The sequence below is a fragment of the Lutjanus erythropterus genome, chromosome 1, assembly GCF_056507025.1.
Source record: "Lutjanus erythropterus isolate fLutEry1 chromosome 1, fLutEry1.hap2, whole genome shotgun sequence".
NCBI lineage: Eukaryota > Metazoa > Chordata > Actinopteri > Lutjaniformes > Lutjanidae > Lutjanus > Lutjanus erythropterus.
Window position 1 is genome coordinate 22,103,852 of NC_139317.1, and position 27,889 is coordinate 22,131,740.

General features: G+C 38.7%; 1 protein-coding gene across 6 annotated transcripts; it reads right to left on the reverse strand.

Moving 5' to 3' along the window:
• Positions 1–147: 147 nt before the first annotated feature.
• scube2 (signal peptide, CUB domain, EGF-like 2) lies at positions 148–27,669 on the reverse strand. Of its 6 annotated transcripts, none has more exons than XM_084716651.1 (23): positions 27,348–27,669; positions 26,857–26,976; positions 25,618–25,743; positions 25,116–25,250; positions 24,146–24,271; positions 23,898–24,014; positions 22,511–22,600; positions 20,937–21,053; positions 20,397–20,519; positions 19,296–19,412; positions 19,037–19,159; positions 18,602–18,718; positions 16,773–16,862; positions 16,502–16,624; positions 15,214–15,381; positions 14,667–14,870; positions 6,315–6,485; positions 4,197–4,364; positions 2,699–2,860; positions 2,393–2,590; positions 2,094–2,246; positions 1,915–1,994; positions 148–635 (listed from the first exon to the last, which is right to left on the reverse strand). In XM_084716651.1, exons 1-23 carry the CDS (start codon positions 27,544–27,546, stop codon positions 489–491), a joined length of 3,174 nt encoding a protein of 1,057 aa, XP_084572777.1. In that variant the 5' UTR covers positions 27,547–27,669; the 3' UTR covers positions 148–488. The 6 variants fall into 6 exon arrangements, with proteins under 6 accessions (XP_084572777.1, XP_084572768.1, XP_084572792.1 ...); XM_084716642.1 differs by having other exon boundaries at positions 14,667–14,873; XM_084716666.1 differs by having other exon boundaries at positions 14,667–14,873; positions 26,857–26,973; positions 27,459–27,668.
• Positions 27,670–27,889: the final 220 nt, after the last annotated feature.

The window sequence follows — 27,889 nt, forward strand, 5'->3', positions numbered from 1 at the left end:
AATTAAGCTCTACCTGTGAAAGTAGCCTATGTTAAAACTAGATACACACTCTATATACATTATTGCTGACATTCAGTATATATCTCTTAAGCTACCGTATTTGTTTTAGCAAATGTCTCATAAGGCTGGTGTGTACGGTATTTACCCATATTCACACTTTGGATTTGAATCCTGAGATGGCGACTTTAAAATCTAAAGGACCGTATAGTGTCATTATGTTGTTAATTAAAACATGTTTCCAAAGATCCAGATCCCAGTCTGAGGATGCCTATGTATGTACACATCCTGTGACACTTTATTACTGCTCATATCTCCCTCTTAAAGCTCCAGTTAAAAGTCCACTTGCTTGACTTGTCCACTTTCTCTTCAGGATCAGTTTTGTCAACAGATAACTACAGAATATTCTTAAAAGTGTCAGTGGATAAAGCAGATACTGTGGCCAGTATCTAATATTGGCTTTTCATGAAGTATCCAGAAATTGGACCATCCTATGGGCGAAGGAATCTCAGGACTTTGGAGCGCAGGAAGCGGATGAAGGACTTGGGGAACATTTCTCTTGATTCTTGTGCCGTGTAGTTGAAGAAGTTCTGTGGGTGGGCCAGCACGTCAAACAACGCCTTCATGAGTTTCTTGTCCTGATGAGAAAACGCACTGCATTAATGGAAAGCCATAGCACTTCAGCAGCAGTCTTTACTTTCACAAGTCTCCAGAAGAGGGCGCTACATGCTAACTGGAGACTAAGTACAGAACAAACAGAAACACAGATCATTAAGTGGAAGATATTGTAATCTGAATACTCAGTGCTGGGGGGGCCTGATGGGAACCATATAATTGAAATGTCACTGGTTTGATTTGATTTGATAATTCTTTATTTCTTTATTGCTTTTATCACTCTGATAAAAAACAGTACATGTCAAAAAAGACACTTTAAAATCATCTATGACTGCTGCAGAAACATTTTTCTCCTCTTTTTTTTTTTTTTTACCTCTTTTTTGTATTTATTTGTTTTCTGTAACTCTTTATGCTTAGGGTATATCATTTATGAATGTATATGTCACTTCATGCATGTCAGAGCATGAATTTATTCTTGTAGTACTTTATATTGTAATCATGATTAATGAAGCATTACATCTTCATCACTTCAACATGTTTGTGGCCCTTCAAAAAAAGTGGTGACCCTCAGTTTTTACCACTGGTGAGTAAAATATGATAAATTGAGAATTGTGTGTATTTGTGGCTTGTACATACACGGTACATACAATTTTACTTTACCTGACTAAATAATTAATGATTGACTTAGAGTCCAAAATTATTACCTAATTTGTATTTTTTCAAAATACATAATGCCAAAATATACAAAAAGACTGACTTTCATCAGAATTCAACATAATTGTGCTGCACTGAAAAAGACCTCTGAAAAAGACAGTTAATAACTTAGAAATTGTTATGATTGAAATACCTTAGTTGTTGCATTAATTAACATGTTGCTCTTGCATTAAGCTATGAAATACTATTCTTGCACATTCCTGATAATTCATGATGTACCACAGGAGTTAATTCCTGCTTTTTCTTGCATGAAGTGATATATGAATTCATGATAATTCATGAACTTATTTATGAATTATTTATGTTTTCCTTGATTAGTGATGTAACTGAAAAGCTATGAATTAAGATTTTAATCAATATATTAATTCTTGCTATTGAATGACATAGCAATTAAACACTTACATTGACATTCACAGCATATGTTAGATTTATTATAGAAGGAAAATTACAGGTGCAATACAGATAATGAGCCAATCTATATGTGAAACCTTGGAATTTCTCTGGCTGTAACTAAATTTCTATCTCACTCTGGTCCAAAGAGAGACAAAAACCATGTGTGCTCTTTGTTAAACATTTGTACCTACATACCTTGAGAATTTCCTGGTGATTCTCTGAAGCATATAATCTTCCATCTCTTACTATGTCTTCTATCAGTTCTTGGTAGTCCTCTGAATACAAAAAATGAACAACTCATTAATTCACCTGCATAACACACTGAGGTAGCAGCCTCATATTTGTAGCACAAACCATCACTTTTCTCTTCTCACCATCATATGTCACATATGGGACCTGGAAGCCTTTCCCACTGTTTCCCTCGTTGGACCTGAACTGTATCCAGAGCCTCTTGGAGCGGGAGGTGAAAGCGATGGGGCGTTCGTATGTCTGACAGGTCTCGTAGGTCGTCACAGAGTTGGACAGAGCTGTGAAAAGACGATAAGAGCGTCTGTAATGAGCTTACAACATAAATACTAGTAGTCTGCTGTAATCCCAGTAAGATAAATAAGATAATGACACTTATTTATAACATTTACAAATGAATACACTCACACATGCAGTTAAAACTTACAGCTTTTTCTCATCACTAGGTAGTCTCCACACTCGTCCTCAATAGGCAGGTAGATTTCTGGGACGACAATAAGGATCCTGCGTTTGGGTGGTGGGTTGATGGTCCAGGTGCACTCCACGTTGGCTGGGTAGTTCCCCGGGTAGTTGGGGGACTCGATGTAACCAGTAAAATCTCCCAGCTCTCCTCCACACTGTCGGTCTGTAAAGTCACACAGATCATGTCTCAAATAGGATTTTTTTTTTTAAATCGTGGTGCAGCCAGGTGAATTATCTGGAACTGAATCCCAAATTGGACAGACATATTTACTTTTGCATTGCATGATGTTAGTGGAGCCATCGAAGTCGGTGGTGGTGTTTCCAGGACAGGCGACACAGTAGTTCTGACCAAACTCTCCCTGATACGTGCCCGTGGGACAGCGGATGCAGCGGTGCGTGCTGGTGTTGTAGTAATGTCCTGGAGAGCACTGGACTGCAAGAGCCAACGACAGGGACAGAGAGCTGTTAGGTGACATAATGTGATGAATATTTACTGTTGGGTTAATCTGGGCAATTCAAATACAGATGTTTTTAATCATCACTTGGAGGATTACATGCTAATCAATGGGTTTAGAGAATATTCTGCCATACTGTGATAAAATCTTATCAAAAACCCATTAGACACATTTTCCATTTCGAGACTTTTCCAGACTGAAATTTCAAGATTTATCTGTAGATTTTTCAGATCATATTTGACATTAAGAACTGTGTCCACGGAGACAATTATGAATGCAGCCATAAAGGTTTGGTCTTCCTAACATAGAAAATTTGGGCAGTTTAGTTTTCTGGGAACTCTTGTGGTTCTGTGTATGAACACAATTTAAAGATGCTGCTGCATTTTCTTTCAAACTAATTTGGTCACAGATGTCTGTGTTTGAAACAGTTATAAGGCAGGCAGAGTTGTGTTTGAGCGTGCGTTCAGTTGCACACCACACTTCTTGCCTTGCTTTAGACAACATTAGACTCGCTCTGGCCCGCACTCTCTCATACGGTGGCAAACATTTTGGCTGATCCAACGGCATGAAAAACACTCTGCATGCATGATCAGTTTATTCTTAGAAATTCTGTATTTTATATTTTAAAAACAGATTAGACCACACTTGAATAGGGACAATAGTCTGGAAACACAACTATTTTTTTTTTCATACTCTTTTTTCCATACTTGGATAAACTGGAATTACTCAAATCAATCACTTGATGTTAATCTGTAACCTACTGTAAAGAGAGGAGAAATGAGACATGGTATTTTTATGTTTATTTTCTGATACTCCTAACACAGACTGTGGGGGAGGGTTTCATCTTTTGTTCCATCTGTTTTGTTGCTTTGCTTGAAAATATGGAACATGGAGACAATTGTTATTTTTGGATACCGTAGCTATTTGTGCCTAGAAACAAAAAAACACTGTTATCAAGCTGAACCCAAAACTTTTCCCTCAGTTCCTGAATGGTGCGTAGTGTTAAATAGACACAAGTACCCAAATGTACAGACAATACAACGACTGCAGAGGGTGGCAAAGTTCCTCTCAATATCCAAACGAGCTCCACAGACTCACCAACCAAACGACACTGTTCTGATATTAAGCTGAATTAAAAGAGTCAAAAAACTTTTGTTTTTTTAACCATAGATGGGTCACTTAATCTAATAAGTATGAGAGGCTTTTCTAAATGTTCTCAGCTCCAAAAGAATAATTTCATTCCCCCATGTATGTTAAAACATGAGACTACTACATGAAACTATGTGGAGGTTAAGTGGTTTTTCATTCTCACACCTTTGGTCTCACACTCCTGGAAGGTTACAGCTCCGCTGTGCTTGGTGACCAGGTTCCCTCCACAGGCAAAGCAGGAGGTGCGTCCCACTTCAGGTTGATATGTTCCCAGTGGACAGGGCAGGCAGGGGATGAAGCCGTCATGAGAGTACTGACCGGGGGAACACTGACCTGAACAAACACACACACACAAACATTTGGTCAAAACAGAGTGTGGACTGTTGTTATTGAAGTTTATCTCTTTTACAAAGCTTTTAGAGCTACATCTCTCGGATTAGTTTGATGTCAGTGTCTTTTTTGTTATATTTCATATGAAGTATAAGAGAAAATGCTCCCACTTCTCTCGAGATAAAAACCTATTGCTAAGCTTGTGAAAATGTAAATGGTATGACGCCATGTTTTATCTTGAAGTGCATCACCTCTCACTGTCATAGTGTAACTCCTGGGTGACTAATACAAACTGGGAGCCAGTGGGAGTTTGCTGATAGCTCTTGTTGTTTAGTCTGACAGAGGAGATGTGATCTGGGATTGAGCCACAAAGTGACTCTGATAACAGTACAGGAGGAGACCAAAACATGGTGGCTCCTTCAGCTTTTATTCAGGAGCTCACCTTTTGAATTCAAATACATCTTCAGCATCTAAAAGCTCAAGCTTCTTTGGCTTTACACAAAGCAGAACATCTGCAGGGGAGAGATCTTTATCAAGGCACCATCACTTCCTGTGTGGCTCATATTCACAAAACTATTATCTGCATTTTGTGTCCTTCTGTGACTTCATTGCTTTTTCTGCTTTTTGTTTATTTGTTCTAGATTTCCCCTTAGCTTATGTATTATCTGATTTTTGTTTTGTTTCTTTGTAAATACTATTTCTTTTAAGGGCTGCACAATTTAAGCTATTGTCACTGGCACTGGGCGAAAATCTACACATCATATTTGAAGATGTTCTTAAAAACACTACACCATGAAAGAACATCTTCCTATGATCTTTAAAGGAATAGGATATACTGGGTGTCCTTCTTGAGAGTTAGATGAGGAGATCGATACCACTCTCATGTCAGTACAGTAAATGTAAGAGCCAGTTATCTTAGCTTAGCACACAAACTGGAAACAGCCTAAAACTCCCTAATTAACACATTTTCTTAACCATTCCTTCAACGGGTTCTTATTTGTAATCCCCCTAATATGACTATAGATGAAACTGTTAACAGTCAGGTAGGGAAAAATGGCGCAGACCCTTGATGGCTTACAAAAGAGCCATCATAACTACGTACAGTGAAGGCAAGTGAACTTCAGGCCCCCCCCCTTTCCCACATTGTAGAGCAACTTATCTTAAATAGTGTCTCTCTGTAAGTTATTAGGAGAGGACTGATTTCATAATGTGGGTCTATCATGCAGCTATGTCATCAGTCAAGTACCAGTAAGTTTAGCATTCAAGCATGAAAGTGTATGGTCTGAGTTATGTGGTACAAATCTGTTTTTTTATTTTTATTGCTCACATGTAACTCAGATCTGTTTTTTTTCCTGACAGTGTGAACAGCACAAGTCACATGGATTCTGATCTTTTCAATTTTGACTTGGGTCCACTTCAGATGTGGTCCTGGATCAGATACAGATTTCATTTTTTAGAGTGCACCCTCAGTGTGAACAGTCCTATCCAAATACGTGCAACTTTTATGACACTCGCCTGAGGCATCTTGCCCCAAGACTCTTGCGTAGACAGACGTAGTTAAAAGTAGCCCTTGACATCCTGAAATTCTGGATGGGAAGCGATTCACATCACAATCCCACCACTCTTGACTCTGACTTTATATCCACACACATGCCTCTGTACAGATGCAGCCATTATTAAAAATGTGTTTCTTTTTCTCCTCATCCTTGTTATCATCTGCTCACAAATTCACAGGCTTCCACAGCACATCGTCTTATAAATGAAACTGTAAACGGTGACTTCTGTGGCCAACATGTTTATTTTTGAACAACAGCATGTTGCGTGTGAAGCCCTTTTGCACGTGTGGGTCATTTCAAAATTCTTCCTTATCTGAAAAAGGATCTAAAAGTTCTTTACGGCATATATGTGATTTGGAGTTACATGAATAAAACGGACCGAACCTGACCGTCTTACCTCCACACTCGGACATGTTTCGAGCTCCAACCACCTTGGACACTTCTCTTCCTTCAGGTCCAGGACAGACCTCACAAGACATCTGTCCCTCCTCATCCTGATACGTCCCAGCTGGACACAACACGCACCTTCCCTGATCGCCATCAAAGTACGTCCCGACACTGCAGCTCACTGAGGAATTACACAAAGTTAGATTAAAGGTTATTAATTCAATGATTTACTTGTATATTTATACAGGCATAGGTGAACCCCTGACTATACACACAGTAAAATTTAACTCAGGCCCGCAGTGTTTCTGCCAAGGAGCTGCCAAGCTTGTGGTTGTCTGTCACGTCTCTGAGAGCTGATAGTTTTGTCTGTGCGCTGTGGTGAGTTTAAAAAAAACATGTTGTCTAAATACTTAAACACATCCATTATTCTCTCACAGAGAGCACTGTGATGTGTAATCGAGTTGAAACAAATTTAATTATTTAAGCCGGAGAAATCAGTCATTTTCCTCACAAAAAGAAAACAAACACTCAAGTTAAGACACCCACAACAGTCTGAAGTGTCTGGAACATGTAATTTACACCAATTTAGCCGACAGATCAGAGTCAGAGAGCGCTCGTCTGCGAAAACCGGCGGAGATAGAAGACAATGTAAAATGCAGACATGAATCAACATACAGCAGGATGCCCTGTGGCTCCTCCACATAATCAAACAGTCGTAACCACACTGTACATTTACACCATAAATACAGGGGCTCAATGGCATGACAAGACCATTAAAGCAAAGTAACCCAGACTTCATCAGCTGCCTCTCAAGTGTAATCAAACAGGACCGTGTACGTACTTGAAATGGGTAAACACACTGAAGAGTATCCTTAACACATCAAAGGCTTTAACTGGGCTGGAGCAATTTATCAATCTGATGACAGATTTAATGAATATTACAAGTATCATTGACCTTGATTCAGGCTAGCACAGTGTTCTCTGCTGTACGCTGCGCTTGAGAATGAAACATTTCAGTTTAATGGAGTTTTAAATGCCGCAACAAGTTACAGTAAAGCACATCCTACAAAATCCCTTGTTTCTTATGATTTTTCACAGATTATTATGCTACTTTTTGTTTTCCAGGCATCTTCTGAATGTATATATCAGGTTATCAGGTGTTTATTTTCAGTCAACCATTACAAGACAGCAGAGATGAAATGTTAGAAATATATATATATGATTATAGCGACCAAACTGATCATGGTTATCGGTGTTATTGTGGTATACAAAATTAAAATGTGCTGAAAGAAGTAATTTCACAAAGTTTTATATTGAAAAACTCAATGATCTGAAATGGCACCATGTCCTTTGCAATCTTAATGTTTTCAGTGTTGCAAAACAAACCTTCACAGCTTGCCTCACCTGCATGGCTGCATCTGAGATACTGTTGCTAACTTTGGTTGATGCTAGACAATATCACTAATGATCAGGAATTTTACTGTGGTTTATCAGGAAACTGGTAATCATTAACAGTAACATAAAAGAGCACATTGTGCTTAATGATGCATAATTAAGCACCAGCAAACTTTTGCATTCCTCAAACTCACACAAAAACTTTAAGACAAGTAACCAGGACTACAACTTGTGACAGACAACTAATCACAAATTTTCATAAGACATAGTGATGTTGTGTTCTTAGTGTGTTTAGTGAAACTGTTTATTGATATAAGTATATATCCAGATTGAGAAAATAACAATCGTGAACTAAGCTGGACAACTAGGAGATTTTTTTTCTGAGAGAAGATTGGATTTCTGTATAGTTAGAATAATGTCTGTCATTGGGTCGGATTCTCCATGAAATCAGATTAAATGATTTAAGGCACACAAACCGTAAGAGCCTGTGTTTATATTTCCTCTGGCAAAGTTACATTGAGTAGTAAGTTAGCTGGTTAAAAAGAATGAGGAGGAGATTTTTATTTGGATAATTTTATTTTGTTATAATTATATTTGTTATACTTTACTTTCACACAGGAGCATAAAACACAAAAAGCCTAAAATGGTGTGCTTGTTAGTAATGTCCGTTTGTTTGTCATTTCATTAGTATATTGTCTAAGGCTTGATATAAAACACAAAGAGTTTGCAGTCATTAGTCATGTTAAATATTACTTAAGCTTTCATGAATTTGCACTTTCAAACAAGATGGAATCTAGATGAGAGAAACATTAAATAAATATTTATTTAAGATAAAACAATGTTAAATGATGGTAAAATGATGATATGGATTAACATTTCTGGAGAGCAATAGATGGATCATTTTTCTGTTTATATCAATTCAAGATTTGATAACAAAATCAGAGCTGCAAGGATATTGTCAACTATTAAATTAATCCCCAACTATTTTGATCATCGATTAATCAGTTTGAGTCAATGAAAAAAAAAAAAAGTCAAAATTCTCTGATCCCAACTTCTTAAACATGATTATTTTCTGTTTTTTTATTCCTCCATGACAGTATGACACCATTTTCTGACACTGTGTAAACCAAATAACTAAATGATTTATTGACCAAATAATCAACAGATTAATTGACAATTAAAATAATTGTTTCTTGCAGCTCTAAACATAAGTAATACAGCTTTAAACTAGTAATGACAACATTATTTTTTAAATTGTGTTTATTATTTTCTTACAAATTGTCACCTGACTTTAAAACCAATATTTTTATGTTATTATAGTAACACTAGTTGCCTTTCACATTAGTTTAGATGCAATTCAAGACAATCACACACATACTGTTAACAAATGTGTAGGAACTCATGGGTAAAAAAAAAAAAAAAACAGCATTAAGTGGATCAAATTCATCTAACCTAATACAGACAAAATCAGTGAGACAAAAGAGCACCGACCCTCTGCACCGCTGCCTTTGTGTCCTACATCTGACACGTCCTAATACTTGATACAACACGGCTGTGCATCGGGGAGGAACTTTTAATACCACCATAAGCACCCTCACCTCTTTTAAAAGCAAACACAGACGCAAATCAAAGCGAGTGTTTCCCTCTTATCTCACAGAAGTGCAAAAGCTTGATTAAAGGGACCAACGCGCCGTCATTTTGCTTTAGTTCCTCCCATTCAGAGTGATGCCTGTAATTAATTTGGGAATTACTGCGTCTGTCTGATGGTCTTTAGAACTCGACTTGAAAAAAAAAAAAAACTGAAGCTGATCTCACACAAGAATAAATCAATTAAATCCTAGGCCTTTAGCACAAAATGTGTCTCAGTCAGTCGGTGGCAACCTTTAAGCTGTCTGTAAGCAGAGAAACCACTATCTCTAAAAGCTCGGCACACAAAAGCTTTAACGTAGATCCATTATACGTGGCTCAGCAAATTGTTCGATTTTCCTTCCAAAGAAAGAAAATGTAATTCTCTCAAGAGCAGTTTATTTTTTTGAAACCCATTGTTTACTCTGAAAGACCATGAGGAGCCATCATTGCATTGTCCTCTAACAGCTTTTATTTGACAGAGGGAAGCAGTGAGAGAAGAGAAGAGAGTGAGAGTGAAAGAGAGAAAAAACCTTGAAGCCTTTCAAATGCAAAAAATGCTTCTATAGAGTCCTCGAATTGATGGCCCCAAAGAGGTTTAAAAGACCTTTCACCTCTATTCAAGTCCCCAGTCTTTGCCTACTTGATGACATAGGAAAACACCACGGTATCACAGTGGTAAGGAGCTGAACCCAATAAAAGGGGTCAGGTTTCTGAATCCCCCCATTCTGCTCGGCCCAATCGCTGCTCGCGCCCATCAAGCGGAGGCCCAAACAACTGATGCTAATTGATTCCCATGGTGTGGCTGAAGTCAATTCTCTTTAGCAGTTTAGTAGCTGGGGGTCATGCAAAGTGGCCCCAGCTGGGGGGCAGGGGGGATGCAGCACTCAAACTGCCAGCTTGAATCAACAGCACTTCCTAAACATCTTCAATGTTAAAACAAACACGCAAACAAGTCGACTACGACGGTCAAATAGACGTGGACGCGCACCATTGATGCAGGGCTGGACGATTTTGAAAAAATATCTAATTGCGATTATTTTGACTATTACTGCAATTGTGATATGATTTGTGATATTAGAGGAATCACTTTCATTGGAAAACAGATTTAAATGATTATGTTGTGATTTTTGCTCTGATCTGTACCAAAAAAAGATGTTTTCTTGAGTCTGTAAAACACAATCTGAAGGCCAGGTCATTTGACTTAAAATGGTATTTTGACAATCTGTCTTAAACACATTTTACGCCATTTTGCAATTCCAATATTTCAATTAATTATTCAGCTCTATATTGACAGCATCTTTGGACCATTGTAATTGCTGACATCTGAACAACAAGATATTAACATAATTAACTAAGTCTATAATTAACTAAATCATCCATGCAAATAATTTAAATTAAAACATTGTACTGAAATATAAACCAGTGCAACCACAACCACAACAAATCACACAGTCAGAGGAGAAATCCTTTAAAGAGTGCACAGAAGTGAAAGCAAATTTCCTCTAAATGCACAGGAGGCTGTGTTGTCGTCCCTCTGAGGCAGTGAGAACAAGCCCCAAATGGGGTTTTCAATGGAGTGGGCAAACTCAAAAGGACTAAACTGCACTCCGAGCTAAGCCAGAGCAGGAGCTGAGGGAGGAGGGGGAAAATATAGCTCCTTTAAAGAGCTGGAGGTTAAGAAGAATGCCTTTCAGCCCCCCCCCCCCCCCCCCCCCCCTCCTCTCCTCTCCCAAATTACATGTCTACACCCCTGCCACGGCCAATAGACTGCTTAATGTTGACCTGAAAGCATAGCGGGGGAGTTAAGGAATCAACACACTTAAGACCTGTGTTACTGAAAGATGGAAATAATGAACAGGAGCAGTTTAGGTTTAAATCATGTCAGCGCAGCTCGACAGCGGGGATAACTTTGATGTTAATGTAGAGGCCAAACATGTATGATGTTACAGGGAGTTTTGGTCTCCAGCTTAAGTGCAAAGACTTTAAAATGAATTAAAAAAATTTCTACTAAAGATCCATTGCCTATTTGCATTAACCTCTTTCACTTTTAAACTTGATTTTTATTTTTTTATTTTATTTTATTTTTATTTTCTCTAAGCTAAGGGGTTCGCTTAAGAGCATTGCATAAAGCCTCTTAGGTTGTTTAAATTCAGGCTTTCAGGTCAGTTACAGTCATAATACAGCACATGTGCACTTCAGTCACCATGGTTACTTCACTTGCATCATTCTTCAATGTTTCTAGACCACTGGATTTTGAATTGATGCAGAAAATAAACTAAACAAAAGTTTATGATACACAGATATTTTGTTCAGCATGATAATCTTCACAAAAAACACTTTTATGATTTATGAAGCATAAATGCAATCGCCAGAGGTAACAGCTAATGGTGGGCTATAAACAAACTACCATGGTTGCATGATCGTGTCAAATGTTTGGTAGGTTGATGTTTAATGCCCTTGACAACCTCTGGAGTCTCATTTAGCTACCTGTTAACAACCACCTTTTTAAAGACACATAAAGCCTTAAAAATTCATAAGTGTGTACCTTGTGTTGCAGAATAAAACTTTCTTAAGTTTACATTAATAAAGGTCTTCATTCAGACATTCATTCATTCAAAAACCTTGCAGCACTTCGTTGTCTGCTACCTAACTAAGTTAGTTAGCCTGAGTTAGCTAGCTTCTCCAAAATGGACAACAAAGAGAAAGAAAAAGAAAAAGAAAGCCAAACTGGATAGAAGATGAGAATGTTGTACTCAGAGGAAATGGAAAGCACAAGCACATAATCCAAAGTAAATTTAACCAAACAGCCATAACAAGCAGAAGATGTGGCAAAAAGTAACTGACAAAATCATGTGAGAAACCTTGCTGTGAAAGGAACTGCAGATGAAGTAATTAAGAAATATGAAATGATCACTGCAACAGCAACACAGGAAATCAACAAGGTTTCAGTTGCATATCATTCACAGTGTCCAGTGGATTTTCCCTGACCTGAAAAATGTGTCCTGGTGTCTCCGCTTCTACTTTAATCACCATAAATTCAGCATTTGTCTTATGTTCCACAAATTATTTTACTTTCACCTTTAATTCTCTGAGGAAAATGGTCGCCAAGGACCTTCTAACAGTTGAAGTAGCTGAGGGGAAACACTTAAAGTTTAAAGGATTTTCCCTGACATCCTAAGGAAATCCTTACGGTGACTTTATGCAACTCATTTTTTCCTAAGGGAAACCTTAGCCTGAGTGGTTTTATGCAACTGGGCATAGGTCTACATCGGATTCAAACATCTTCAACATTGGTATTGGACATGCGCACATGCCGAACAAAACGCATACCATTTGAATAAATATTTAGATATCTCAACAGAAGAAAGGCACCAGTTTCCTCTCACTGATATTAAGACGGCATGCAGCAGGCAGCAAACTTACTGTGAGGCCCGAAATCAGGGGCACACGGTCCCAACAGCCAGAGAAAACACATGCCAGCCTTCAGCTCTCTAACTCTGACAGTGTGCGGTCTGATTTAATGAACATTTTCACCATCACAGGTTGTATATAAAACCCAACCGAGAGGCAACAGCTACCAGGAGACCTGCCATGAGCCCTCATGTTACGCTCTTATCCCAGGGAGATGCTGGAAGATCTCACACAGCTTGGAGGGCCAACAACGGCCTCTCTGTTCTTCCACGCAAACTCGCTCTCCCCTCCAACGAGCTCATTACAGCATGTCTGCAAACCAAATATGGCACTCATCTGGCCAACACCTGCTCCAAATCCAATCATTAAACCAGCTTGTCTAAATATATCACACTGGCATGGACCATTTCAATTGCTTAAAGACATGAGTATGAGTCTACTGTGTGTACAGGCCTTGTCAGAGCCACTGAGGCTTTATGTTAGGTGTTACAAAAGTGGTTGGATCAGCGTCGATGAGAGATGAAAAGCATCAATATGTCCAGCAGAAATGATAGTTGGAAGTAGGGCTGGGTAACGTTCAAAAGGTTTAGATACTGGTACCAACACCTTGACTTTGATACCAGCTGTTTTCAATGCCAATTTTAGCAAAAAATCATTTTAACTGACAGTATTAGACTATAGAAAAACATAAATAACTTTCAAAAAACATTAATGACAAAAAGTAGTCTACCTAATCCAAAGAAGAAGAGGACAAAGATGGAGGGAATGACTGTGTGGGTGGCGTTTGTGGTACTGGCAAAGAGTAGCAGACTGGGACCTCTTACTTTCTCTGTGTTAAAGAGCACTTTCAGCCCGGGTCAGACAACCATCCATCATGGCACCTTGCGTATTTCTCTTCTTTTATCAGTTGGTCTGGAAGCAGCACCATGTTTACCATGAGAACCACCTCAGCTCCCCGCAGCGGCAAAGAGAGGAGGAGCAGAGGATTCGATCCTGGTGGACGAAGTGGTGAGAACAGACTCACTGACTAGCTAACTAGTTAGCTGCACTGGCAAGCTAACACACAGTTAACTTTGTTTTTCCTGCAGGCCTCTACAATGTGAAACATTAAACCATTTTCACATTAAAATTAGCACGTATGCATGTTTTTTTTAAAAGGTGAGTTTATCTTTTTATTTTTTGTGCACTGGAAAGCTGATATTGAACTAATGTCTGCGCAGGAGAGCAGAGAGGTAGAGGTTTTTAAAAGTCTCCGTGTGTTCAGCTCGCAGTACTTCAGTAGCTTTTAACTGAATCACTGTGGTTGGAATTTTTTTTTTTTTCTACTGTGTACTTGTTTGTTTTTTCAGGAATCTGTTTTATTTTACTTTTTCATGTTCATTTTCAGCTATATAGGAGCGTTTTTAAGGTGCTAGTGATGAAAACCCAATAAGTCAAGCCAAGCAGCACATGTATGAAAAAGGATTAAAAGAGTCACAGTAGTTACTGATGGAGGCAACGAGCCTTCATTGCCTCTGCTGAAAAATAAGTGCATTTGCTAGTCAGAGCTGTTGAAAATAAATACCTGACTACATGACTAAAGCAGAGTCATTTGATTTGGGACTGAATGCCGATTGTACCCTTTCCCACTGAAGACAAAAGCCAGATGTTGGTGGGTGTTCAGCATAAAAGGGGCTTTAGACAGCCAATCACTGGCATTATTAAGTTCTGGTACAAGCATTTCGTACCAAAATGTGTCAAAAGGTACCAAAATTTTGTTACCTTATGACAAGGTATTTTTCAATATTCAATGGGATAGAAGGAATGGGTTGGTGGTATGAAAGCATTAAAGTTTTGTACCCAGCCCTACTTGGATGAATTGTGCATGTCCTGACCATTTACTTGGTTTCAGTATTGAATATCAAGTAAATACAAAAAACAAACTCACCACATTTCCTGCCCATCAGCACCTGTCCTGCCACACAGTGTCCTGGCAGCTCTGCTGGCTGGCCCAGACTCTTGCCGAGCTCATAGTCCGATCCGGCAAAGTGGAGGTGGAACTGCTCCCTGTTGATGGACTTCCTCAAGGTCCTGATGGTCTTCCTGAGCCTCTTCTCTGAACGCCGGCGCACGCAGTTCAGGTCACAGCTCTCTGCTGAGAGAGGCACTTGATACCACAACTGTTTCCACAGCAAAACGTAATCTCCCACACCTACTGTAAAGTTCATGCCTGGACGCTCACATGCTTACCTAGACATTCACATCACTAAGTCAGGGGAAAAGCCACCACTTATTAAGAGTTCAAGGAAATAAAACAAAAACACCTCAACTCTGAGTCCCAACCAAGAGCCCACCACCACAGCCAAGTCAAAACAGGAGATACTTTAACAGTTTGGTTTGTTTAGTGAACAGACAGCAGCGAAAGGAAGACGCAGAACAAGAAGCAAAGGACACAGAGGGGCTGGCAGGCAGAGAGGAAGCACAGAGAGACCAACCTGTTACCTCCTCTAGGTTCACATCCAGCTCAAACTCAGCTGTTATTGAGGAGCTGTCCTCCTCGCCGGCTTTCCTGCCGTGGCGGCTGCGCATTCGCTGTCCGGATGTGGTGCACCGCAGGCTCACGTAGCTGAACTGGACGTTTTCAGTAAAGAGGAACCTGCTATCTGTGGACATGGGACACAACCACCCCCCCATGACCACGCCACGGCCAGCAGACACACACATGCAACACACATCGCACAACTGTTAAAGAAAGTCACAGATAGTATTGATAGCAAAAGTCAATCCATACACAGACTGTTTAAAACACTCCTTAAAGGGATAGTTTGGATTATTTTAAGTCATTACTATGTGACTTTGGTGTTTTACAAGAATAGTTTCAATTCACTGAAGTCACACAATAACACAAACAATTAACAGACCGAGGCAGCGGTAGACCAGCAACTTGGTTTGAAGAGAGTGATATTTGGCTTATATAACAGTGGTTTCCTGTCAGAACAGGCTGTCTGACACTAAGGAAAAGCGGTGAAAATATTCTAAATATAATTCACACTTAAACTGATACTGATGTTTTTTAGATCAAAGTGGCTAAAATGTATTTTGTTCCCGACTCTGTCCATAGTACACTGCTTAGCTTCCATGCTGGTACTCTTCTTTGCTTCTCCAAACTGGGGGCATGCCGACTGCCATCAGCTGTAGGTAATACAGTCATACAACCCCAATTCAAATAACCTGAACTATCCTTTTAAATGCAGTTAATTTGATCATTTTCATCATGTAGACTGGGAAGCTGAAAAAAGGATGTAATGTCGCAGTGACAGTTTTCTTTATTTGAAACAATTACGTGCCCTTTCAGTGACTGTGCGGGATGTGAAAGACCATGCCACCACCCTTTGGAGAAGCAAAATAATCCTACAATCGGAAACCCATTTGATTGATGGCTAGGTCAGACCCAACTGAAAGGCATGCTATGGTTAATTACATCCTCCCCTGTCACTGCCAGACAAAGTGCTGCGCTGAGACATTCAAGACACTCAAAACCACATCACTTTCCCCACAAATTTCTTTCACATTTGCCTTTGGTTTTTGGTTTACTTTGAAGCAGCCTTCAGGTCTGCTTTATCTTCTAAAGATTGTGGCTTCAGACGCTGGCAGTTCTTTGTAAACCCAAAATGTTTTTTAACCAGTAACATGAAGGAGCTGCAATTTTAATCCTTGTCTATGTGTAATCTAAGTCTTGTGTTTGGAGGTATTGTTATGCTTGTTGTGTGGCAACCTCTGTACCTGAGTGCGCTGAGTTTAAACTCTCCTTGAGTTTATCCTGACTTCGCTTTAAGTTGCATTTTGCAGTGCCAGACTTAAACGTGGCTGTGGTCTTAATGCGTGGAACACTGGCCATTTCTGGACCTGCAGCACAAAGGAACAGAGAAAAAGTTATCATTTTGATCTGCATATGTATCAACTGAGAACAAGTAAAGACCGAGCCGTTCCTGTGTTACTGTTTTCTGTGGCAGAGCGGAAAGATCGATGTAAATCTGTGATGTTTTGTACTTGCCTAAGCAGTACAAGCCACTGCTGTTCTTTTGTGCGTCAGCCAGGCAGGGCAGAGGCATTCCACAGGTCACCGTGTAGGAATCCTCCGTCCCTGAAAAACACACAAGAGGCCGTGACACACAGACCAACACAGACAAAAGTTAAGGCCACAAAAGCCAAGTCAGTGAGAGCAAACAGGCGGCATGTAGGAACACGAAAAGTCGCCCTGCAGACTGATGTTGACAACTGTTCACACAACTAGTTCGAGAACAGCTTGACGTACTGTTTAACTGTGTTTCAATTAGCATTTAGCCATGCTGCATCACCTCTCCAAAATATAGCTGCATCAGGTGGTACCTGACCTGCACTGTGCCACTGTTTAGGTTTGAGTCTTAACATCATGCTACACCTGACTGAGGTGTGCCAAGTCCTGTTTGATTGGATCAAACATGTCGTAGAAGTCACTATTCTTATAATGCACCACAGATATAGGAGCCTTATTGTTTGATTTGCTTTGTCAGAACTCTATTAAGTCCATTCACCCACTGCAATGTTTCAAACTAACACACAAAAAGATCATCAAATATTGCCAAAAATCAAGCGGTCAACAACTGACTAGATTAGTCAACACTTTCTGAAGCCTTCCAGCATCCATTAATAGTTATTTAATTGCTAACAAGCATTCAAATAATGTTTATATATGCTTTATAAACAATTTATTAAGCAATTAGAAAATATTATATATTATGTTATAGTTGTAACTTCAAAACGGCTATCCAAATAATGTTTATCGATGCACTACTATTATTTATTAACCATTTACAAAGACAGTATACATATTAATTACATACAACCATTCACAACAACAACAATCATTCAGATAACAGGTTGTCACTCGCAACACATTAAATATCAAAGCTTGACCAGTGGCCCTATACTGTGACACTGTAGGTATTCTAGCATCCATAGAGGGCTACACAGTCAAGTTAGCAATAATAAATCTACGACATCCAGGTAAACGTTCAAATTACAAGCACAAAAAGTACCTGAACAGGTGTAGGCAACAGAACTATTTTCTTAGGTTAAGGAAAAGATCATACTTAGGGTTAAAATAACTACATTACTTACATAAGTTCACATATGTAAAGTAATGTGCATGAGTTACATACATAAATACATAAGGGATCATTTCATCAGCTGCAACTTTGTAATAGCATCCAAATCATGTTAATAGATGGTTTACAAACTAATTATTAACCATTAACTGAGTGTTAACTAATTATTTTATAATAATGAGTCAAAAAAATAAATTCTAGCATTGCTAATAATTACTAAACATAATTAATTATCATTCCATTGCTTGTTAAAAGTGAAAAAAGTTTAATTAACTATAATTATACCATTTATAAATGATGGTTATTGTCATATGGATCTGGTCAGTGAAACTGACTTCCGGCTTTGACAGGAGTAGAAGAGTGAAAACACAGCAATGCTTTTATCTGTTTGATGAATAATAAGAGCGGCAAAATACAGAGGAGCATTACAGAACTGACAGTGACTATGTACAGATTTTTTCCAGGTCAGCTTTGGTTCATGGGAAAAAAGCAAAGAGGAAAAAGACCAAGGATCTGCAGGTAAAGTGATTTGACAGTAAGGCACAAGTGTTTACCGCAGTTTGTGCAAACATCATATCCTCAACATGAGATAACGACAAACTAAACCACTTCCTTTAAAATATTATTCTATAGAAATACAGCTAGAACTTCACTTGTTAAATAGGTTCTAACCACACCACGGTGTTCAGGTAAATCATCAGCCATGCTACTTGAAGATCTGGTTCAACCAACTCACCACTGCTGATATGAACTTGGGACTGGCACGTCAGGAAGCAGCGGTCCCCTCCCTCCTGCTTACTACAGTTCAAGGTAGGTTTAGAGGGGGGGTTTGCAGGTGGTAAACCCTCAGCCTCTAGATAGAAATCACAACAAAACTCCAAGGTAAAAGAGAACTTTTTTTGAACTTTTGATTGTTACAAGGAGGAAGAAGCACATGAAGATGAGGCACAAAAAAACATCCAACATCCTGACAGCATCATCGTAGCATTTTGGATGTTTTACACAAGCACAAGAAAACCAAGTGACAGAGAATTAAAGAGAAAAAAAAAGAAAACAGAATTCAAAGTATCTCCTGTTTTTGTTCCCCAACTTTAAGTCCAAAATATGGCATGTCACACAATTTCCAAAAGAGACAGATGAGCCTCTCATATGGGAAGAGGCACTGGCTTACCAATGCAGTCCTTTTTGTTCCAGTGTAGCTTATAGCCAGGATGGCAAAAGCACTCAAATCCCCCCATGGTGTTCTCACAACCGTGCTCACAACCGCCATTGTTCACACTGCATTCATTTATATCTGACAGAAAAAAAGGAAAATCATAATTATGATTACAGGCTCCATTTTTTCCAACACATTCACTTTAGTGTGTTTTTTGGCCTAACACCTCTCTAAATTATGCTCAAGTTGTTATGTGTCTCCTTCCACCACTCACCTCCGCAGTGGGCCAGTCCATACATGGTGTAGCCTTTGTTGCACAGACACTGAAAACCACCAGGGGAGTTCACACATGTGTGATCACATGTCCGCTCAAAAAAACACTCATCTATATCTGTAATCAGAATCAGGCAGATGACATAATAGCAGGGCAGTCAGTTGCAATCTTCATCAGGAGGGATTTCCCACCCACAGACACACGCTCGCATTTGATCCTGAATTTTCCCAGTCAGTGAAATGTGTCCTGTACAGTGCGCTACATGAGGTTACATAGCATGAGGTTTTGATAGTAATTACAGGCAAAGAGAAGATGATAAAGAAACTGTGCCTCATTAAATTTAGTTTTGCATAAGGTCAGACTGTCATCCAAAGGTTAACAACAAGGCAAGGCTGTTATCAAAAACCAAAACACGATAAAAGAAGCTACAATCACTCACAAACGACCTGACAGGTCTTTTATTAGACGATAGTTCACAAAAAAAATAGCTAAATCCCAGACAGACGCTAAAGTTTTCATTCCTTCATTTATAAAACATTTAATTTAACTTGGAAATAAATCAAGATAGCGACTTCATTTTCAATTTAGCCAAGTAAAATATGAATAAATGCTCATTTAACAAAAAAGAAAAAACAAATAAGAAACTTAGATAAAAGTGGGAATATAAAGTAAAAGCTATAAAATCTCAAGACTAAAGAAAAACCTTAAGAATAAATAAAAACAATTAAAACTGAGAGCGAATGAATCAACTGAAACAAGAACATCTTGAAGTGAAATGTTAAAGATTTAAATTGCCCAAAGGAAAAAAAAGGTAATTAATGTATAGTTAAGAACATAATTAGCAAATAAAATTAGTACGTTTTTATCTGTAAATTAAAATACACATGTGACTACATGACTATTCCTTAACTTTGTGGTCATGAAATTACATTTAAGCCTTTTACACTTCATAAGCAATGATGCACAAAGACGCTGTGGGCACCACAAATGTCTGCTAGTGTTGTGACATCCCTCTCCCTCTTATTTATTCTAGTCAAATTTGTTCCAAATCTTGGCTGAGTGTCCAGAGTTTCAATAAAACAGTTCAGGCATCATTTCTACCTTGACAAGAGCGTTCATCTGTCAGCAGCTTGAAGCCTTTTCTGCAGTTGCACTCAAAGCTGCCGATAGTGTTCCTGCAGAAGTGCTCACAGCCACCGTTGTGATGCTCACACTCATCAATATCTGTTTGGAAACAGTTAATATCAAGGTAATTCTTTATTATTATACAACACGGGGTTGCTTCATGGTACACGCACGCACACACACACACACACACACACACACACACAAAACATATGCAGATGATTAAAATCAGAATAGAATAGGATAAATTATATAATACAATGAAACACAGCCATATTACATACACTTACATGCCTATAAAATAATTGTGTAGTGCATTTTTAAAAATTTGCATCAGGTTGAATTTAAAAAAACAGCTAGACACTGATGGTAATATGGTCGACATCTTCACATAAAAAGTTTAAAAGGGAAAAAACACTTTAACAAGACAAGAATATAAATCCATAAAGATAAATTAGTGTTTCAGTAGAGCGCTTCTCTCTGTGGACGTGTGTGTTTGTGGACCGGCAGTCTGACCTTTGCATGTTTTTCCATCTGGCTGCAGTGTGAAGCCGACGGGGCAGCTGCAGCGCACGCCTGTGGATGTGTCCTTACAGGTGCAGTCGCACCCCCCATTGTTCACCGCACAGGTTTCTGAAATTACAACACACAACGTGAATGTATGTGAATGACCCGTCTCCTTGTGAAAAATGCCGTATTATTGATCAATGTCAGATACGGGATCCTTAGTAAAACAGAACCTTGATTTTCTGAACACTGCTTTCAAAACACCTGGAATACAGAGCTGATGTAATATTACATATATACTGTTTCTTCCATAGGTTCTGAATCATTGTCTAAACTACTTTAAACACATGAGGACATAAAATATAGAATTCATAAACATCTATAAATGCTGATGGAAACAGACAAATGTATTTTTTTATTGTGCACAGTTAGAGATTTCAATTAAATGCATCAATATATGTATTTCCATATTTTATCATTTGTGTTTTGCTGGGTAGAAAAAAAAACTTTACTTTACTTTTAAAATATTTAAGATACATGATTTAATATGGAATTCTATTCTAAAGCTGTGCAAAGCCTCTGAGAGCTTGATGACAGATGGCTTTAAACATTTTGAACTAAAATTCTTACATTGCTTCTCTAAGGTGAACCCATACTGAGGGTACTAAATGCCTAATAACACGGCTCACATGGCTTTGTTCAATACCGATTGGTCACTGTGGCCATTCTAAGGTCTTTTATTTATGAATAGCAGACTATTGCTATGAAGAACAGACTGTTACTATTAGGAATATACTATTACTATGGATGAACTTCTGATCATAGACTCTGGAGAAGCAAAAAAAAATCATTTTTACATCAATAAAATAATTTTTCAATTAATATTTTATGTAAAATTATTGATTTTCTTTAGTAATTAGCGGTGTGTGTGTTGGGCCCCTGCATCACCCTGTCGGGGTTTATTATGCCTAGAATGTATCTTTGTATTTTCCAATTACAAATGACTTGTATTTCAATAAAATACATTTTCTTATACCTGTATTTTATATTTTATTTTGATACGTTTGAAGGGTAAGTATTTGTAACTTCTAACAAGATACTTTTTGATGTGTTTGTGCACAGGTGTATGTTTGGATATTTATTCCACCCATACACAGGTTAGATACACCTAGGCTTACAATGACAACATATATTATTTATAACACAGGACAGGCCGTGTACTTGGTAAAGTGCCAAAGATATATAATGTTTAACATTTATCGAGTGACCCAGAATCACACAGCTGATAAATACTAACTATACAGGGAAGTATTCACACTGTGCTCTGTCCAAATGGAAGGAAAACGTGAAATGTACCACACTGTCACAAATGCATATTTTTCAGGGTGGAAGCTGGGGGCGAGAAGGCGAGTACGCAGTCATTTCACAGTTTGCTCAAAGGACTGAGGAATGCATTGGTTTACTAGACATTATTTCTCTCCCCTGTTGTAACACCCCTCGGCGGTTCCTGGCAGCTCAACATGCCGTCACGTAAAACACAAAGTCGAGCCTCTGAATGTACAGTAGGAGTGTGATTGTAATACCCATTAACAGTCGTCGCTTGACCCGTTTGTCCACCTCAGTGAAGGATGTGGTGTTGTGATCAGAGGGCTCGGTGGTGGCTTCATCTCGTTCTGTGACGCACAAAACCAAAATCATTTATAGAGTAAGAACTTGCACACAAATTCTCAGCAATTACCAAACAATATACTTTTCTCCTAACTTGAGCTCTGGGTGTTTGTGTTAGTCTTATTTCAGTAAGCAGACGCATGTTTACACTTGAGATATTGAGCCTGTAGTGGCTTGGTGTGTGTCAGATAACACACCACATCAGCAAAGTGAATCTGGAGACAACATCGCAGTGATACGCCTGGACCTCACACACACTGCTGCTGTAGGGAGAGATATTACCCAATATCTGATCTTAATCCTTCATAAGCATTGTGTAGAAAAATGCACACTCCCTAACAGGAGAGCTGACAAAGAGAGAGATGTTTCCAGCTACATTCATCAAGATAGCCTTTGCATTACTAAAGAAACAAAGTTCAACATATTGTAAGCTGTTCCTGGAATGTGCACTGCTTGAGCTGAGGTCAAGTTTTTTTATATTCTGAACAGAAATTGTAATAAAAAAGCAAGAACTCAAAGCAGGAATCATACTTGTGTCAGCCCCATTCTGTTTATATACACTATCTATATATAGATGTGTAAAAAACAACCAGCCAGCACTGTCAGTTGAGGTCCATGCGCTAACAACAACCAGTTTAACATCCAGTTTTCCTGTTTTGTTTATCTAAATTGCTCTACAGCTTTCATACACATCTCACAGTTTTGCTCAGATCTTCATCCACTGAGGAAGACTGTAAGCTGCAGTAAAATCTATCTTTACAGTAAATCCTTACTTTACTAAACTTTCATGCTCATCTAAGACTTCATATTTACATGTAATCAAAATTTTTGTAGCTGCCTTGTGCATCCTTTTATATACATTTCCCTAAATCCCAGCACGACATTTCTTTTATATTTGGAAATTTCTGGATCTCTTTAGAATTTGCAATAATGTTGTGTAGGTTTGAACACTGTTTAGCATAGCATGAGTTTGAAATGACTGAACCACAGAGACGGAAGTTGGATTAAAAGACGGTATATGGCAACACCAATGAGAGTATTAAGATATGCTTTTAACGGGAAGCTTTAAAAAATGGCTGTGAGAATATTAGCGGTAGAATAAGTATGATTTGACTGGTGCTGTTTTTAAATGCACCAAAAAAAAAAAAAAACCCAGCTGACTGTTGAGTTTTAAATACTGACTAACAACTTGGGTTATGTTTAAGATCTGTATTCATGCAGAAGATGCAGCATCATTGTGTCTTATGAGATCTTACATCCCCTGTGTTAAGCAACAACTTACTCTATAAACACTCTTCTTACCTACACATGACCTCTTGTCAGGTTGCAGGGTGTACCTGATGTGACACCTGCATATGGGGCCGTTCTCTGTGTCCTCGCAGGTGTGCTGGCAGCCTCCGTTGCCGTGGTTACATGTCACTGCAGGGTCAACAACATGCAACCATGAGACATTATATCTGAGCAACATCTGAGGCTGTGTGAACTCTGTGTGTGCGTGCGACTCTGTAGGTGTGTAGTGTGAAGTTAGCTTCATGCCGCTGAGCACGTACAGATGCAGCCTCGCTGGTTCCTGGCCAGCTCGAACCCTGGACGACACTCACAGGCCACACCCCCCTTGGGTGTCTCTTTGCAGATGTGGGCGCAGCCATGCTCCTTATTCATACAGTTGAGGCCCTCTGGGATAGAAAGAGGGCGAGAGGTACACAATGAAACTCTCCTACAGTGACTGACCGGCTCCACACAAAGGCACACACACACTGAGAGATTAGACACTGATTGTTCTCACGCCTTACACAATCCCAAAACATCAGCCACGGTGTTATTTTTAGCACTTCCAGAGAAGGAAAGAAGTTTTAAAGGAGAGAAAAAGTTGCTTGAAAGTTCATTCCCTGAAAACAAAGCTCTGCAGACTCTTCAAGTGACTGCAACATAGTCAATAAAGCTTCAAACTGAAAAATAAGATGAGCCGAAGCACCATTTATAATGATGGGTCACAGCTGAGTGGATAGGTCCTCAGGAATTAAAAGGGTTGTCAAGACCCGATGGAGTGGAAAGTACTTGTATTTAAGTTGATTTCAGTCAAGAAGACAAAACAAAGGCACTTCAGACTAATCTGTGACACAGACCACATAGATCTGAGTGTTGCAGTTATTAACTCATTTTGTTCTCCGGGACACAGAGATCTTTTCCCACAGCATGTTGCTGCTGCAGATAAAAGCTCAGTGACGGGAGCCAGCTTGAACCTGTCACCCCTCATTGTGCCATCAATCTTACATTTGTATGTGAATGTTGGAGAATTTGCTACATAATTCTCTGCCCTTTTTCACAGCTTAATACAATTAGCAGATACAAGCATCGCCACAAATAACTTTTTAAAAAGTAAAATTCCACTTTTTAAACTGCATTTAAACTTGCAGGAGTGCAACAGAATATCTTCCATAATTATGATTTGTACTTCAGCTGCAGCACTACTGGGTTGTCACGCTGTTTACAGAACAAGCGTGCACGTTATCCACTCACCCACAGAGCGGTGGATGCATGTGTGCTGGTTGTCGCTGAGGAAGAAGCCCTCCTTACAACGGCACTCGTAGCTGCCCATGGTGTTGACACAAGTGTGTTGGCACCCGCCATTGTTGAACTTGCATTCATCCACATCTAAAGGACAGTGGATTGATTGCATTAATTAACAGTGTTTACAACATGTGTTCTTTTCACAAATGAGCTTTTGCCCTCAAACATTACGGCTTGAAATACATCTGTTTTATCCAACATTGCACATGAAAATAAAGTCCAAATCAAATCTCAGCAATAAATATTTATAAACTTTTGAAACCTCTGCATTAACAGAACCAAAACTGTTTGTATTAGGCTACATTTTAAAAGTTTGCTAAAGATGGCTCAAGTGTGAGAAACCTCACAAACAGCCCACACAAACATGAACTCTTTGGCAGCAGAGCTGATGATTCAAGCTCTCTGTCTATTAGTCAAGGTTATTCACTTTGTGGTTTACAGCTGATCTTACCTAGACAGTTATGCCCGTCATGTGCCAAATTGAATCCGTCATAACAAGTGCAGCGATAATTGCCTGGTATATTGTTGCACTCGTGTACGCAGCCACCATTGTACTCCAAGTCGCATTCATCAATGTCTGAGAAGCAAACGCCACAGAAATTAAGGTTCACCCACTGATCAAAAAAGTTAAAATGCAAAAATATTATTGTTTAATACTAAGAACAAAAGTTTGAGTGCAACAGGAGAATGCACTGTGCATATTTTCAACAAATACAGAAAGAATAAATGAGTACAGGTGTCACAAATTATATCCTATAGGAATTCAGAAATGATGCCCCAGTAGCATAACAAGCATATCATAACAAATGTTATGTTATGTAGTTAGTACAACAGACATATAATCTATTCAAATACCATTAGAGCTGCAACAATCAGCCAATTAATCGATTGAAAGGAACTTAATCACCAACTATTTTTTATAATAAATTAATTGTTTTAGTCATTTTTAAAGTAAACATAGTAATATTTGCTGGTTCCAGCTTCTTAAGTGTTAGAGCTCTTTCAATAATCTATGATATTAAATGAAGAGTTTTTGGGTTTTGGACTGTTAGTCGGTCAAAAGAAGAACTTTTAAGATGTCGCTTTAAGCCCTGGGAATTTGTGATTAGTATTTTTCGCAATTTTTTTGACATTTAATAGACTAAAAGATTAATTGATTAATGATGAACATTATTGGCAGATTAATCGATAATGAAAATAATTGTCAGTTGCAGCTCTAAATGGCACCCTGCATTAAAATATGTGCCTAAACCCCCAGACACTGATCCCACTTTGACACTCAGATGGTTTTGGTAACTACATATGAATGTATAGCTGCAACAATTAACTGATTGATTGATTAGCTGGCAACTATCAAATGAATCAGCAACTATATGGATAATATATGAATGGGTTCAAGTAATTTTTTTCAATAAAAAGTCTAAATTCTCTGATTTAAAAGGTGAATATTTTCTAGTTTTTTGCTCCTCTGTGACAGTAAACTGGATGTCTTTGGATTGTGGACAAAACAAAGTATTTGAGGTTGTCATCTTGGGCTGATTGACATTTTTCACCATTTTCTGATACTGTATCGACCAAACAGCTAACTGACTAATCAAGAAAACAATCAACAGATTAATGGACAATGCTTGCAAGTGGCGGCTCTATACGAATGTGAACCAAACATCTCAACAAAAAGGAGACACATTACCTTCGCAGTGTTTTCCATCTCCTTTAAATCCTGCTTTACACGTGCACTTGTATGAGCCTTGGGTAGTCTGACAAATAGCATCAATGTGACAGCCATCACTTCCCTCTGCACATGGATCTGCTGAAATCCATATGAGTCTTATAGGTCATGATTACCAAAATACAGTCAGACAGTCTAATGGGTGAACCAGTATGATGTTTACCACATACGCACTTATAAACTTGTCATGTGTTGTGAGAATATACTAAAGAAGACAAACAAGAAAACTGATTTAACTAATAAACACTAAAACTTCCTTAATAATAAAAGCAGCCTACGACAGGCAATTTAAATAAAAACCCAGTGAAAACTAACTTTAAAGTGACTATGTTAATCACAAAACAAAACTTCTTTTACAAATTTAAGCACACAGGGAACACATAAATCTCACAGCAACAATAATTTGTGTATAGAAACACATTAAGAGGAAACTAATAGAAATTTTAAGTCACCACTGGGGAAACAACAAGAGCGCACTCCTGAAAGCGTGCGTAAAGTCTCCACGACTGGAAAACACAACACACACTCACACACATGCAGACACACACTCACTACAGTCCCACCTCGAATCTCTGGAAGCGCTGTGCTTTGGCGACTATTTAACAAGAGCAAAAACAAACAAAAGTCCCTTGCAGCCCAAATAGCTCCCATGGTGATATGATCCAAGTTTAGAGGTCTTCTCAAAAGGACGCGTACGCACTGAAGTCGTGACCGAGCGTCCGCCTCATTTTCATTCTAGCCTGTCAATCTGCTTCACAAGGGGCTTTTGAAAAGAGAAAGGAGTGAGTAAGTGAGTGTGTGTGTGTGTGTGTGTGTGTGTGTGTGTGTGTGTGTGTGTGTGTGTGTGTGTGTTTGAGAATAGGAGCGTGCGTCCGCGTACACGTGAGAGTGAAAAAAAACGCTTTTGAAGCAGAGTGTCAAGTCAGTCAGACAACCAGTAGAAAAACCGGAAGCATTGACGCTTTTTTATAAAACGTTACAACATCAAGGCGCT